The sequence below is a fragment of the Amphimedon queenslandica genome, unplaced genomic scaffold (genome assembly GCF_000090795.2).
Source record: "Amphimedon queenslandica unplaced genomic scaffold, v1.1 AMPQUscaffold_13010, whole genome shotgun sequence".
NCBI lineage: Eukaryota > Metazoa > Porifera > Demospongiae > Haplosclerida > Niphatidae > Amphimedon > Amphimedon queenslandica.
Window position 1 is genome coordinate 54,327 of NW_003546754.1, and position 12,689 is coordinate 67,015.

The 12,689-nt window shown below is 37.1% G+C and overlaps 4 protein-coding genes and 1 long non-coding RNA gene across 7 annotated transcripts; 4 read left to right on the top strand and 1 right to left on the bottom strand.

Moving 5' to 3' along the window:
• The first annotated feature begins 135 nt into the window (after nt 1-135).
• On the top strand, nt 136-3,304 carry LOC105314300 (gamma-secretase-activating protein-like). The gene is made up of 2 exons (XM_011408391.2): nt 136-1,127; nt 1,336-3,304. Exons 1-2 carry the CDS (start codon nt 210-212, stop codon nt 3,148-3,150), a joined length of 2,733 nt encoding a protein of 910 aa, XP_011406693.1. The 5' UTR covers nt 136-209; the 3' UTR covers nt 3,151-3,304.
• Nucleotides 3,305-3,386: 82 nt separating this feature from the next.
• On the top strand, nt 3,387-6,909 carry LOC109585786 (probable serine/threonine-protein kinase DDB_G0271682). Its single transcript, XM_020001915.1, has 5 exons — nt 3,387-3,629; nt 3,678-3,857; nt 5,449-5,567; nt 5,613-5,714; nt 5,775-6,909. The coding sequence occupies exons 1-5, from the start codon at nt 3,563-3,565 to the stop codon at nt 6,855-6,857; spliced, it is 1,551 nt and encodes a 516-aa protein (XP_019857474.1). The 5' UTR covers nt 3,387-3,562; the 3' UTR covers nt 6,858-6,909.
• Nucleotides 6,910-6,928: 19 nt separating this feature from the next.
• Nucleotides 6,929-11,135, top strand: LOC100638565 (acyl-CoA synthetase family member 3, mitochondrial-like). 3 transcript variants are annotated; one of them, XM_020001914.1, is made up of 12 exons: nt 6,929-7,665; nt 7,721-7,883; nt 7,952-8,115; nt 8,221-8,285; nt 8,341-8,420; nt 8,464-8,600; nt 8,646-8,752; nt 8,803-8,878; nt 9,065-9,197; nt 9,258-9,308; nt 10,851-10,891; nt 10,959-11,135. In XM_020001914.1, the coding sequence occupies exons 1-11, from the start codon at nt 6,956-6,958 to the stop codon at nt 10,881-10,883; spliced, it is 1,719 nt and encodes a 572-aa protein (XP_019857473.1). In that variant the 5' UTR covers nt 6,929-6,955; the 3' UTR covers nt 10,884-10,891; nt 10,959-11,135. The 3 variants fall into 3 exon arrangements, with proteins under 3 accessions (XP_019857473.1, XP_019857472.1, XP_019857471.1); XM_020001913.1 differs by having other exon boundaries at nt 10,851-11,135; XM_020001912.1 differs by lacking the exons at nt 10,851-10,891; nt 10,959-11,135 and having other exon boundaries at nt 9,258-9,420.
• LOC109585788 (uncharacterized) lies at nt 9,512-10,262 on the bottom strand. Its single transcript, XR_002186657.1, has 4 exons — nt 10,090-10,262; nt 9,883-10,040; nt 9,648-9,840; nt 9,512-9,599 (listed from the first exon to the last, which is right to left on the bottom strand). It is a non-coding gene; the product is annotated as an uncharacterized LOC109585788 (long non-coding RNA).
• An 842-nt stretch (nt 11,136-11,977) lies between the features above and the next one.
• On the top strand, nt 11,978-12,669 carry LOC109585787 (twitchin-like). The gene is made up of 3 exons (XM_020001916.1): nt 11,978-12,059; nt 12,104-12,403; nt 12,449-12,669. The coding sequence occupies exons 1-3, from the start codon at nt 12,011-12,013 to the stop codon at nt 12,598-12,600; spliced, it is 501 nt and encodes a 166-aa protein (XP_019857475.1). The 5' UTR covers nt 11,978-12,010; the 3' UTR covers nt 12,601-12,669.
• Nucleotides 12,670-12,689: the final 20 nt, after the last annotated feature.

The following is a 12,689-nucleotide window of genomic DNA, read 5'->3' on the forward strand; positions in this document are numbered from 1 at the left end:
TAGGCAAAGAAATACGACGATTGCAAATAAAGCACTTCCCTAGCCCTGGAGCATGCAGCGCAGCGCTGAACAGTATAGTAGGCTGGGCTCTAGGCGTGGTTCTTATATAACTTTCTCCGGATTTTTCCGTTATAATTGTCTGTTACTCGATTCTGTTGATCAAGCAAGCTAGGCCAAAACAAATCTGTAATTTCTGTTTTCTACAAACAATGGCAGCCGAGGAAATAGGAAAAAGAGAAGGCTCAAGACCTGACAGAGCTTTCTCATCCAATGCAAAACCCGAGGCCATCTCCTTTAGGACGACATTCGACTTTAAAAACTTTGTAAAGACACACATGCTAGTGGGAGAAAATAACGAGGCCAATGACATAATATCTCAATCAGCAGCCATTGTTGGTCAGGAGGACGACGGTAGCATGTTGCTAGTTTGGGATGCACCCCTTAACGATACCATTGTCACTCATTTTGGCATATATCATTCGTCAAGCCCTTCGTACAGGACCCTCTATACTCATGAGAAAAGAATTAGAGTTTCAGGTGCAACAATCGACTCCACCCATTCTCTCCTTGCCTTTACTCTATACGAGGACTTGTCTTCACCTGGGATTAACTACGAGAGTTTTGTGGCCGAGATAAATCCATGCAACCGTCTCCTTTCTCTCAACATATCCAGCCCTGACGTTCGTAAACTCCAGTTTGTTCAGTCGCCTACCCAAAGGAAGAATGATCAAAGAAAGGCCAACCTGCTTGTCATTATACCGGACAACTGGATATGCCTCTATACCTTTCAGCTCAACTCCACCCACAAAGGATGGATAGTGAACGCCCAGCCTAGCATGGAGGTCATCGTTAAGAACGTCTCGTGGTATCAATGGCTACCAAAGCAGCACTGGCTTTGCTATGCAAGATTTGGTAGCACTCCGGCACAGGCAAAAAAATCCGGGAAACATCATATATCAGAGAGCTCCGTTATATTGCATGTCCTTAGTTTTCTTAATGGAGAACAGAAGGTTCTAATCACTGTTGCTTTACCTACTCCCTGTCCACATACACATTACACTAGAGCTAGTACTTATTATCCTTCTCCGTTGGGTTTCACTCTACCAGTTTATGAGCTTAATATGAAGGTAAGCAGAAATGGGTGAGTGGAAGGAGTGAGCGGTAAGAGGTGGAATTTATCACTTTACTTAATACTTGCACATAATAATAATAATAATGCATGTACATACACAAAATAATACTTCTTATGTACTTCTTAGTTATTACTTACTTTATACTTAACATATTATTGTACTAACTTAGAATTTAGAACACATACTTCTTATGTTTTCTTAGGTTCTTCACAGTCATGAAGGTGTATGGTGTGTGTGTTTGCAGCACAAGAATGGCATACTGGAGCCTCCTTCCTCCCCATCCCAGCACAACTCGTTACCTTCAACTCCTACGAAGCTAGAGTACTCCATATACAACCTTCACAACGGCCATGTTATTGACCTAGAGGTATTCCTGCCCAGCCCCTCCCACACTGGTCACTACATACAATTCATGCTGCTAGGGAACTCGGTGGTAGCCTACGTCCCCGATGTCATGTTACATGTATTGAACATTGGCGTCAAAACCGATCCGTGCCACCATATTATATTGGACGGTAGCCGTGCCCCGCTATTGCCAGGGAGCAGGGAACAGACAAATGATCCTGACCAGCCTGTCCTCGTTAATGCCACTGCTGTTAGTAAAGCCACTAGCGATGTGTCTTATTCGCTTTTTGATGTCATGCAGCAGTCTTTTTACTCGTGTCGTTTAGAGTCGTCCGGGCTACTCGAAATCTTCAAAGAGACTACAGATGAAGAGCTCAAGTTAAGTCTATTACATTTTGTTATAGTCGCTCTGCGGCAGTATGAAGTTGCTGTCTACATGATTGAGAACATCTGCCAGTCTCCTCTCACTCTAGACGCTTATTGGTTATTCCAAGAATTCATCATCGCTCTTAGCTTTGCTAATGTTCCCCCGGACTGCTCTCTCTTTCTCTTGAGGCACCTTCCTCTGACCATGGGCCTTGCATTTCAGGGGAAAATGTACAAGAACAAAGATGGGTCAAAGAAAGTTATACTGCGTTGCACTGAATTGCCCAATCTAGTGAAACAGCTCTTGGTGCAGTCTGATCAGAAGTTAGTCTCGCCTACTTCTGATCTTTTGTTTGATTACATGAGGACTAGTACGGACACGCTGGGTCATTTGTGTTACAATGCTGTTGTGAGTCAGCCCTCGCAGTTTAAGAGATTGAGTCTTGAAGACATTGCCAATCAAGTAAGGATGCTCGCTCTTAGTACCCCGGCCGCCAGTGGAGGGAAGAGAATAGGAACTGTGTCAAGATCAGGTCGAGGTTTTGACATTGTGAGTAGTTCCAGCAAGTCCGGTACCTTTGGGAAGAGTGGGAAATTTATGGGGAAGCTAAAGGATTTTATTAATTCACCAAGACTTGGAAGACACGGTCTGTCTGGTAAGGGAAGCCCCTCGTGTCTCCCTTTCCTCCTTCCTGATGAAGACCTGGAAGGTGCTTTGCTAATCCGCATGAGTCTCTTTCACGATCGGTTCCTACAGATGATCACATCAAGGTTTGGTCTTCGTTCAAAGCTATCAACAGGAATCATGGTAGGCCATTGTGAGACATACTTGAAGGAACTGCAAGCCTCATCTCACATACTCTTACACATCATTTGGAAAAGTTTAAAGTTTACTAACGACTCGCATCCACTAAGTGCATCCATTCACCGCCAGCCTTCAATAGAAGAAGGGATCCTGTTTGAGCTGCTAGAGTCCTTTTACACTGCTCATATAGAGCTAGGGATTCCCACTCCGCCCGGTTTTCACACCCTTTTTGTAAGCATGGGTTACATGTGTCTTGAGCCGTCAGTTTTTGTACAGTATCTTCAAAATGATGTTTTCATTCCAACTAGACGCTTCCTTCAGATGCTTTTCGGTAGCTGTGATGCTGTTGATGAGGTTTTCCTATTTGAGGTTATAGCGTGTCTTGATTATGAGCTTCAAGAGGTCGCCTTTGATTTATGGAAGCATCCTATGCTCCGTCAGATGTTATCAAGGGAGTCAGGTAGTTCTAGTTCAAATAGTTTTAGCAATACTCACAAGTAAACTGTTTTGGAGAAAAAAGGACATGAATTATATTTTATGGAGTGTGTTTCTTTATTTTGTGTATGAGTATGATTATAATAGTTTAATTATTGTAATCATTAACAATAATTATTTTATTTATAAACTCTTTGAAAGTGAAAATTGGCAATATACACATGCACATGTACACTGTAACAGGTGCTAATTTTTTAATTTTGTAAACTTATTTAACTTAAACTTGAAGGCGTGGCTAGTTAAGATTTCATAGGAATTGGACCCAGCATACAGTTACTGTCTCTTTTCTAACTTTTCTTCTTTCTTTTCGTCTTATTCTATCTCCAGGACAATCAAAGAAGTGCTCAAGTGTGCTTTTACATTAATGCCTTTGCATTTGGGTCAAGAACAAAAAAGGTAGTTTTCCACTTATCACGCCATGGCAAATCAGTCACCCTCGCAATCTCCTCTCCTTCTCGACCCATTGGACACGCTAGTCTTTAAAGGTTAGCTCTCCGTGTGACTGTATTATAGTCTCTTCTATTATTTCATAGTTGCTAAGCATCCGCTCCCATCAGTTGATTCAGAGAATGGTCACACTGAGTGTCTCCTCACTCTCACCAACACCAGCCTTAAGAGGATTGGATTTAAAATGAAATCCACAGCCGTTCAACATTATGGCGCTGATCCAGCCACTGGGATAATAGAACCTGGAAGACGACTAGTTGTGTCAGGTAATAGCGAGTGAACATGTTGAAAACCACTAAGGCCCCATGTGCATGTGAGGACGAAGGTTGGGTTATGAGTCAAAACACAGTGTCTAGTTGATTCAAAATAATTTTTAAACGAAAAAACCAAAATTTGTACTGTACAATACTGATTAGAATGTTCATTCACTGAATTCCATTGGGACATTATATTAGCTGTTATGTCAGCTCAACTGTTCCAATTGCACTGGAACCATTCACAGTGACAACTAATGTCAGGATGTCTGCTTCATTCATTCAATGAAAGGATGATTGTTGACAGTTGCCTTAACAATTGAAATGGGGTCAAAATCATGCAATTGCAAAAAATTAGAGTCTCATATCTACATGTAGGTCATAAGGACAGCAATATGTATCAGAAAATGTGATAAAAATTTGGGATGATTTTGGAGCTAATTTTTGGGAAAAACCATGGGCTGTAGCCTTAGGTATTTTTCAGAAAATTGCATTTTTTTAATGGTCAAAACTTTAAAAAATTAAAGTCAAAATTGGCTCAAACTTTCTAAATAACATAAGTACATCAATATGTATCAGAAAATGTAATAAAAATTTGGGGTGATTTTAGAGCCAATTTTGGAAAAAACCATGGGCTATAGCCTTGGGTATTTTTCAGAAAATGGCCAATTTTTTAAAATGACCATAACTCAAAAAATTGAAGTCGGAATTGGCTTGAACTTTATACATAGCATAAGTACATCAATATGTATCAGAAAATATAATAAAAATTTGGGGTAATTTTAGAGCCATTTTTTGGAAAAAACCATGGGCTATACTATAGCCTTGGGTATTTTTCAAAAAATGGCCAATTTTTTTAAATGGCCATAACTCAAAAAATTGAAGTCAGAATCAGCTTAAACCTTCTATATAGCATAAGTACATCAATATGTATCAGAAAATGTAATAAAAATTTGGGGTGATTTTGGAGCCATTTTTTGGAAAAAACCATGGGCTATACTATATTATAAGCCCATAGGCGGCTGCAGGCCTAGGCATTGGGGGTCATTGCCTAGGTTAAAAATTAGACCGGAAGTAGGAACAATGCTATTTAACCCTTTTACCACACCCCTTTAATTAGAAATGCCTAGGCTGAGTTGGACTTCTGCAGCCGCCAAAGTATAAGCCTTGGGTATTTTTCAGAAAATGGCCAATTTTTTTAAATGACCATAACTCAAAAAATTGAAGTCGGAATTGGCTCAAACTTTCTACATAGTATAAGTACATCAATATGTATCAGAAAATATAATAAAAATTTGGGGTGATTTTGGAGCCATTTTTTGGAAAAAACCATGGGCTATAGCCTTGGGTATTTTTCAGAAAATGGCCAATTTTTTAAATGGCCATAACTCAAAAAATTGAAGTCGGAATCAGCTCAAACCTTCTACATAGCATAAGTACATCAATATGTATCAGAAAATGTAATAAAAATTTGGGGTGATTTTGGAGCCATTTTTTGGAAAAACCATGGGCTATAGCCTTGGGTATTTTTCAGGCATAGTTTATATATATACATGAGTAATGACCTCTTTCCTTTGTACTCTTTTTTTCTCTCTCTTTTTAGTTCGTCTGTGGCATCAAACTGGTGTTGATTTAACAACCTTACCATGGGAGAGACACAAAGTTGGAGTCACTTATCATGCTGTCAGCACTGACTGTATTGAGCGTGACGTCGATATATGGGTATGTCAAGCAATCCTCACATACCATCATTACTGTTTATTGTAGTTGAAGATGCACAAAGAAACTGCAGACACTAAGTTTCTAAAATGTGTCATAAGACATAGTGATAATGAAGATGAACCTCCTCTTCAATCCTATCATCACTATGTAAGTGAATTAAACACTGAACTAGCTCGTATCAAGTTCTCCTTTTCTTTTTCCATACAGTCAACAAGAAGATTTGAAAACCCTGGCACACTAATCTCAGACAGTAATCCTATGAGAGTTATTCATGAATCCATTGTCTCTGAACTAGAGAGACAAAAGAAACAACTAGCGCAAGAGAATGCTCAACTTAGGAGTGAGAATGTACAACTTAAAGACGAGGTCAATTCACTGAGAGTTCTCTTACAGTCGACTGAGAGAGACTACAGCAATGAGTTGAAACAAGTTAAAACACAGCTGTATGAACTGCAAGAGGAGAGCAGGCGATCTCGTTGGGAAGTGAGCAGCAGTGAGATTCATGTAAAGAAAGAGATTGGTCGTGGGGCATATGCTACAGTATACGAGGGTTACTTTAGAGAGCAGAGAGTCGCTGTCAAGGTACTTCATGATATGATCAAGAGTCATCACAATTTAGAAGTGTTTAAAAGAGAAGTTAGCCTACTGGCTAGAGTGCGTCATCCGAATCTATTACTCTTCATAGCGGTTGCCTTTGATCATGAGAACGAGAGACCGCTGATGGTGACAGAATTAATGACAATGTCACTGAGAATTGGCTACACTAAAGGCATTGTGAAGAGATTGGACATGAGACAGATAATGTACGATGTTGCCTGCGCTCTCCATTATCTTCACTCTCAAGAGGAGCCTATACTTCATCGTGATGTGAGCAGTGCTAATGTCCTGTTGCAGAAGCAAGATGATGTCTGGAGAGGGAAGCTCTCTGATTTTGGTGCTGCTAATCTCGCAAGGCTCAGTGTTTCAAGTGCTCCAGGTGCTGAGGTGTATACAGCTCCTGAAGTTCCTCGTGAGTGTGTGGCCTTGTCCTTTGACAAGACTCAGAAGCAAAGACAAGAACAAACGACTAAAGTAGACGTATTTAGTTATGGTGTGTTACTCTGTGAGGTTTTCACCGAGACACCTCAGCTACCGAGTCAGCGCGAGTTCTCTACAATGCTCAGATATTTTGAGAACCGTTTTCCTGGGATGCACATAATAATCAAGAGCTGCATCGAAAGAGATCCATCCCTTAGACCTACAATGGAGGAAATATTGCAAGAATTGAGAAAGATCTTTCCGTCTTGTTAATAATGTTTTTTTTCTAATGAATAGATCTCTTAACTTTTTTTTTAAATAAAAATGGGTTGATTTGTTTGGGTATGGTTTGTGGGTGGTAACTATTCCACATGGCTCAACATCCATCCTTCTCTTGTCTCCCTCGTCTTCCTTTCTTCTTGGAGTCCAGATCTCCCACTAAAGCTGCTCTCTATTGGGCTGGTGACCGCTCTCCTCTTACGTATGGTACACTAAATGCATCCTCAGATTTATTCAAGAATAGACTCTCTGAAGAGCTGCACTTTAAACCAAGCATCAGTGAATTAAGCAGCAATATTCACAAGAAATTACAAGCTCTTTCTCCTACACTACCTTCTCCTCGTTTACATGATACAGCCCCTGTTAGTGGACCCCTCAATGACCCATCTATTGTGTACAAGATACAACCACGCATTGCTTTTATATGTGACAACAATGATTTATATGTCACTTCACTGTATGCAATATGGAAGATGGGGTGCATAGCCGTTCCACTGTGTAAGACCCACCCACTGGCCGAGCTGGAGTATGTCCTGAGAGACTGTGAGGCTTCACTTTTATTATCGTCAGATAATTATAAAGATATTGGACATGCATTAAAACAATCAGTGGGTGTGGCTCATTTGAACGTGAGTGAATTCTTAAACAGTCCCAACTCTGTCTTAAATGATAGCAAAGCAGCTGATAATTCAAAATGGACGGAAGAGGCCCCAGTATGGAGTGAGTTAGGCGCCATGATATTATATACTAGTGGTACCACTGGTCATCCTAAAGGTGTATTGTTAACACATTCAAACATCAGGTTAGTCACTTAATAATTCCATCTTATTAATTCATAATTGTTGTATTTATTATAGGTATCATATATACTCTCTTGTTTCAGAATGGGATTACTCAGAAGCTGATGTGGTCCTTCATGCTTTACCTCTCCATCATCTTCATGGTATATTGAATATCCTCTTATGTCCTTTGTCGTGTGGTGCTAGCATATTAATGCATAACAAGTTTGAACCAGATAAGGTTAGAAACTTAAAATTAAAGGAAAAAAGAAGAGAGAGTATCTAAAAATTTTCGTCTAATTGTTTTAGGTATGGTCATCTCTTCTAAACAAGCATGATGGTAATTATCCTAAAGTTAATGTGTTTAGTGGAGTACCCACAATGTACAATAGACTGCTGCAATATTATGAATTAGCTAGATATAGCAATGAAGAGAAAGAAATGATTAAAAACCATTGCCAATCAAATATTAGGTAAGCAATCCAAGTACATGTAGTCATGTACATGTAGTTAAAACATGTACATGTACATGTTTTAGTATTACTGTTATTATTGTTATTGTTGTACGTCTACCTTAGGTTGATGATGTCAGGCTCTTCAGCATTACCAGACTCAATTTTCAAGAGATGGAAAGAAGTGACAGGTAATGGAAAAGACCTCTTACTATCTATTAATTCATTGTATTTATACATGCACAGGACATGCACTGCTTGAGAGATATGGTATGACTGAGACTGGAATGGTATTATCTAATTTATATAAAGGTCATAGAGAACCAGTGAGATCTTAATTATTGTTGTTGTTATTTTTGTGTGTGATAGGGTCTTGTTGGATATCCACTCCCTTATAATAGTGTCAGATTGGTTTCAAAAGATGAGGATAATAATCTTAATAGTGGTACCTTTGGTGAAGTTGAGGAAGGGGAAATACATTTGTATGGTCCAGGCATCTTTAAAGGGTAAGCATTAACCAACAAAAGTTGGAGTTAATATGTTATGAGTAGTTACTGGAAGAAACCTGAAGCCACACAGAATGCATTTACTATATTAAATCATGATAAAGGTCAACTTGACGGCCCAGCCCATTGGTTTGTTACTGGAGACATTGCTGGTTAGCTATTATTTGTGAAAGCTTGTAAAATTAATGTACTTTTATAATAGAATGCAGGAATAATGTGTATAAGATACTGGGGAGAGCATCAGTAGACATAATAAAGAGTGGAGGCTATAAAATTAGGTACAGTACATGTATTTATGTACACTACTGATATAGTACATGAATATCATTATCAAGCAATGAATATCATTATCAAGCAATGAATATCATTATCAAGCAATGAATATCATTATGTACAAATTCCAGTCTCAGTAGTGAATGTATACTATGTATTATATTATTATGTATTATTATACATGTATATAGTGCTCTTGAGATAGAGAAGGTAATACTGGAGCACTCATTAGTAAGTGAATGTGCTGTCATTGGTGTACAAGATGAAGATTTGGGACAGAAAGTAGTTGCAATAGTTATACCAACAACTGACAATCATGAATTGGTGAGCTCTCAATCCTTCTTATTGTGATTGTGTGTGTGTTAATCTCATTATTTTGACTAGTCTTTAGAGATACTGAAGAACTGGTGTGTTGATAAATTAGCACAATATAAGGTACCAAGACTATTTATTATAAAAGACAAAATAACAAAAAATGCTATGGGGAAAATAAATAAAAAGAATCTTGCCAACTGTATGAAGTTTTAAATACTTAATTTTTACATACTTTGCATGCAATAAAGATAAGTAAAAAAATGATAATAATGAAGCACACAAGAAGTATGAAAATTACAACTAAAATTAATACATTAGTTATTAAAGGAGCTTCAAAACTTGATGCAGTAGGATCATTTCCTGTAGGCTCATTTCCCGTTAAGTTACATTTTGAAATCTTGATACATCGATCTACAAATCCCTCATATGAAAATACTTGTAAAACAGTATATTACATACTTTTCTCCAGTCCAGAATCAAAATAGTGTACTGGTGTGATTGTAAAGCAATAAGTTTCCTTATAAGGCAGCTGTATATTCTTGCTCTGTTCTCTTTTATTTGTTACTACTGATTCTTCATTACCAGTAATGGAATCATTATATGATATTATATAACGTTGATTTGCATACTGTTGTTCTGATGTGTTTGATACCTGCAGTACTTATAATAGACATTGGATTTATTTTATACTTACCAATTGTATGGAAATAGTGATATTAGCACAACAATTATAATTACAATGATTACATGTGGTACTATTTGCAATAATAGCAACATTGAAGTCAGGCGTGGCTATAGTACAATTATTTCCTGGTGGTTGACATTCACATTCAGTAGTCATTGTATCATTATCTGTATATATAAAGTACTCAATATATGAATGATTACACACATAACATACTTGACGCTCCTGTGCTGATATTCATTGGTGTAGCTGTAAAGCAATAGGCCTCATTATATTTTAATTCTGATCCAGTCCTTTCTGTTTCATTTATTTTGTATGATGATAACCCAGTATTGGAATTATATAAAGATATGTTGTAGTACTGATTTGGATGCAATGATGCCTACATGAATTGTTAGTTAAATTTATGCAATATTCATATCTCTCACCAGTATTATATTCAGTGTAACGTTAACACAGCAACTATTATTCTTACAAGGATCAGTAGTATTAGTTATATTTATTGTAATACTCATCACTTCAACAGGAGCTACAAATCAGAATTAAATACATGTTATTTATACATGTATTCTTACCAAGTGTGAATGGTTCACTGATGCTACTTTCCTGTTCATTCCATCCTCTAACAGTGTATGCATAGGTTACATTGTCTAATAAGTCGCTTGAGTTTATATGTAAGGCTGTCTTGCTAGTATTATACGTCAATACACTGGTTGATGTACATGAACAACTAATAACAGTCACTTGATACACAGTAGAAGTACAGTTATTCCCAGTGTCCTCCCATTCTAAAGTAACTCCACTTCCATTGAAGGTTGTTGTTAAGTTTGTCGGTGCTTTTGCATAATAACCTATTAATAAGAATTTTATTGTAAATTAATTTTAAGCTTTAAAGAGCACAATGGCTTATTATTTGTGTACACACTAACCTAAATCAGTAATAGTTGCATTTTTATTATTATCATCTTGTCCATCAGCACATTCAATCCGTACAATCTCAGACTCATTAAGATTAAAGGTCAGTATTGAAGTGTTCAGACTGATATTATATGTAAAATAATAACCATTATCTTCTTCGTCTTTAGTTTTTCCTACATGATATATAACGTCGTCAATTTGGTTCCACATTAAAGGTTCTATAGCACTGTAGTTTACAAACCATACTAAAGCACCAGTATCTGTTGTGCAGTTGCATTCTATTCTATCCCCTGCACATACTGGCTCATCAGTACATTGAAAGTTAGTGATAACACCATCTGTGTAAAATATATAATGTATGATATAATCGTTTTAGTGGCTTACCTCCCAATCCAGAGTAAAGTAGAATAAGTTCCACTCCTAATAGTAATGCAACAGTATTGAGTAGCATAATTGGGTGAAACAATTGCTGTAACTGATAAACAAAGATGCGATATTCATAAGAGGATCACATGTCACTTTGCTCCCCGCCCTGCTATTATTTTGATTATCAAGAAGTTGAATGATTTAATTCTTTTTGTAATGCATCTGTTTTAGTTTAATTATCATAACAATATTAAAGTTTAAGCCTAGTTTAGAGCTCTTGCAATTGTATGGGTGAGTTGACTTTGGTAATGCAAGAATGGCTAGATTTTAATTCTTTAATTATGTATGAAATGAAACCAGGCTTATGTCAGTTGAAAATGAATGAAGCTGACCTAAAATAAACCAACATTTGTGGAATGTATGAACATAGAATATAAAGGTTTGCTTTGCAGTAATCAGAAAGAATCAGTTTGCCATTATGAAGCTGTTAATTTTTTGTCTAATTTTTTCTAATTTTTCAGTTTTTATCAAGTTCAGGTAAATCAGGTTTTATTTTAAGATTATTGTTCCTATTGTATCATTATAGATGGTGTTGTTACTCTGGTATGCCCACAACCTCAACAATGCAATACTAGCACTTTAACAGCTACATGTCAAGTATCAAGCAACATCATTGTCTGGTCAAAGAATGGAGACCATTTGGTATCATACACATTCACCTCATCAATTGGTAGCAGCAATACCTTTGATGGCTTTATATCTACTGTGTTAGTGAGTCGGAATCCAACTATATCCACATTCACTGTCAATGTGGGCCATGATTCATTTGAAGGAATGAGTATTAGTTGTACTAATGGACTGCATGACTGGGCAAAAAGAACATTGTACAATACAAATTATAGGCAAGTGAAAATTATAAGGTTTTTGTGTCATATCTCATCATTAGATCCTCCAAGTCCTCCAGCTAATATAACAGTCACTAATATTACTGAGAGTTCTATTGGTCTTGAATGGAGTCCACCAGCTTTCCTCTCTACTGCTCCTATTACTGGCTACATTGTTAATGTGTCCTATGTAAATGGAACTAGTTTCAACTGTCCTGTCAATCAGTGTAACCTGACAACTGGTGATACTAACAAGACTCTAATATCAGGACTTAAAAATGATATTCAATACTTGCTCTCAGTCTCTGCTATTAATTGTATTGGTGAAGGTAGTTACAGTCCTGAGATAGAAGTCACTACTGGTATGTGTATATTAGTACATGTTTTACATTACTATGAATTAATAGGTAAATCATCTATTCATATATCAAATCTATCATTTACTGCAATCAGTTACACAACAGCAGAGCTTAGCTGGGAGACCAGTGCTACTGATACTATTCAATCATTCTTTGTTCATCTCTACACTAATGCATTGACAAGCAAATTTTGTAGTTAATAAAATGTTATGAGTAGTTACTGAAAAAACCTGAAGCCACACAGAATGCATTTACTACGTTAAATTATGATAAAGGTCAACTTGATAGT

Excerpts from the sequence above, each read along its gene's own strand:
- LOC109585786 (XM_020001915.1), top strand. The coding sequence starts at position 3,563 with ATGGCAAATCAGTCACCCTCGCAATCTCCTCTCCTTCTCGACCCATTG. Across the intron at positions 3,630-3,677 it reads GGACACGCTAGTCTTTAAAG|TTGCTAAGCATCCGCTCCCA; the intron begins GTTAGCTCTCCG and ends ATTATTTCATAG. Across the intron at positions 3,858-5,448 it reads AAGACGACTAGTTGTGTCAG|TTCGTCTGTGGCATCAAACT; the intron begins GTAATAGCGAGT and ends CTCTCTTTTTAG.
- LOC100638565 (XM_020001912.1), top strand. The coding sequence starts at position 6,956 with ATGGCTCAACATCCATCCTTCTCTTGTCTCCCTCGTCTTCCTTTCTTC. Across the intron at positions 7,884-7,951 it reads ACAAGTTTGAACCAGATAAG|GTATGGTCATCTCTTCTAAA; the intron begins GTTAGAAACTTA and ends TAATTGTTTTAG. Across the intron at positions 9,198-9,257 it reads CAACTGACAATCATGAATTG|TCTTTAGAGATACTGAAGAA; the intron begins GTGAGCTCTCAA and ends TATTTTGACTAG.
- LOC109585787 (XM_020001916.1), top strand. The coding sequence starts at position 12,011 with ATGGACTGCATGACTGGGCAAAAAGAACATTGTACAATACAAATTATA. Across the intron at positions 12,060-12,103 it reads TTGTACAATACAAATTATAG|ATCCTCCAAGTCCTCCAGCT; the intron begins GCAAGTGAAAAT and ends TCTCATCATTAG. Across the intron at positions 12,404-12,448 it reads TGAGATAGAAGTCACTACTG|GTAAATCATCTATTCATATA; the intron begins GTATGTGTATAT and ends ATGAATTAATAG.
- LOC105314300 (XM_011408391.2), top strand. The coding sequence starts at position 210 with ATGGCAGCCGAGGAAATAGGAAAAAGAGAAGGCTCAAGACCTGACAGA. Across the intron at positions 1,128-1,335 it reads TTTATGAGCTTAATATGAAG|GTTCTTCACAGTCATGAAGG; the intron begins GTAAGCAGAAAT and ends ATGTTTTCTTAG.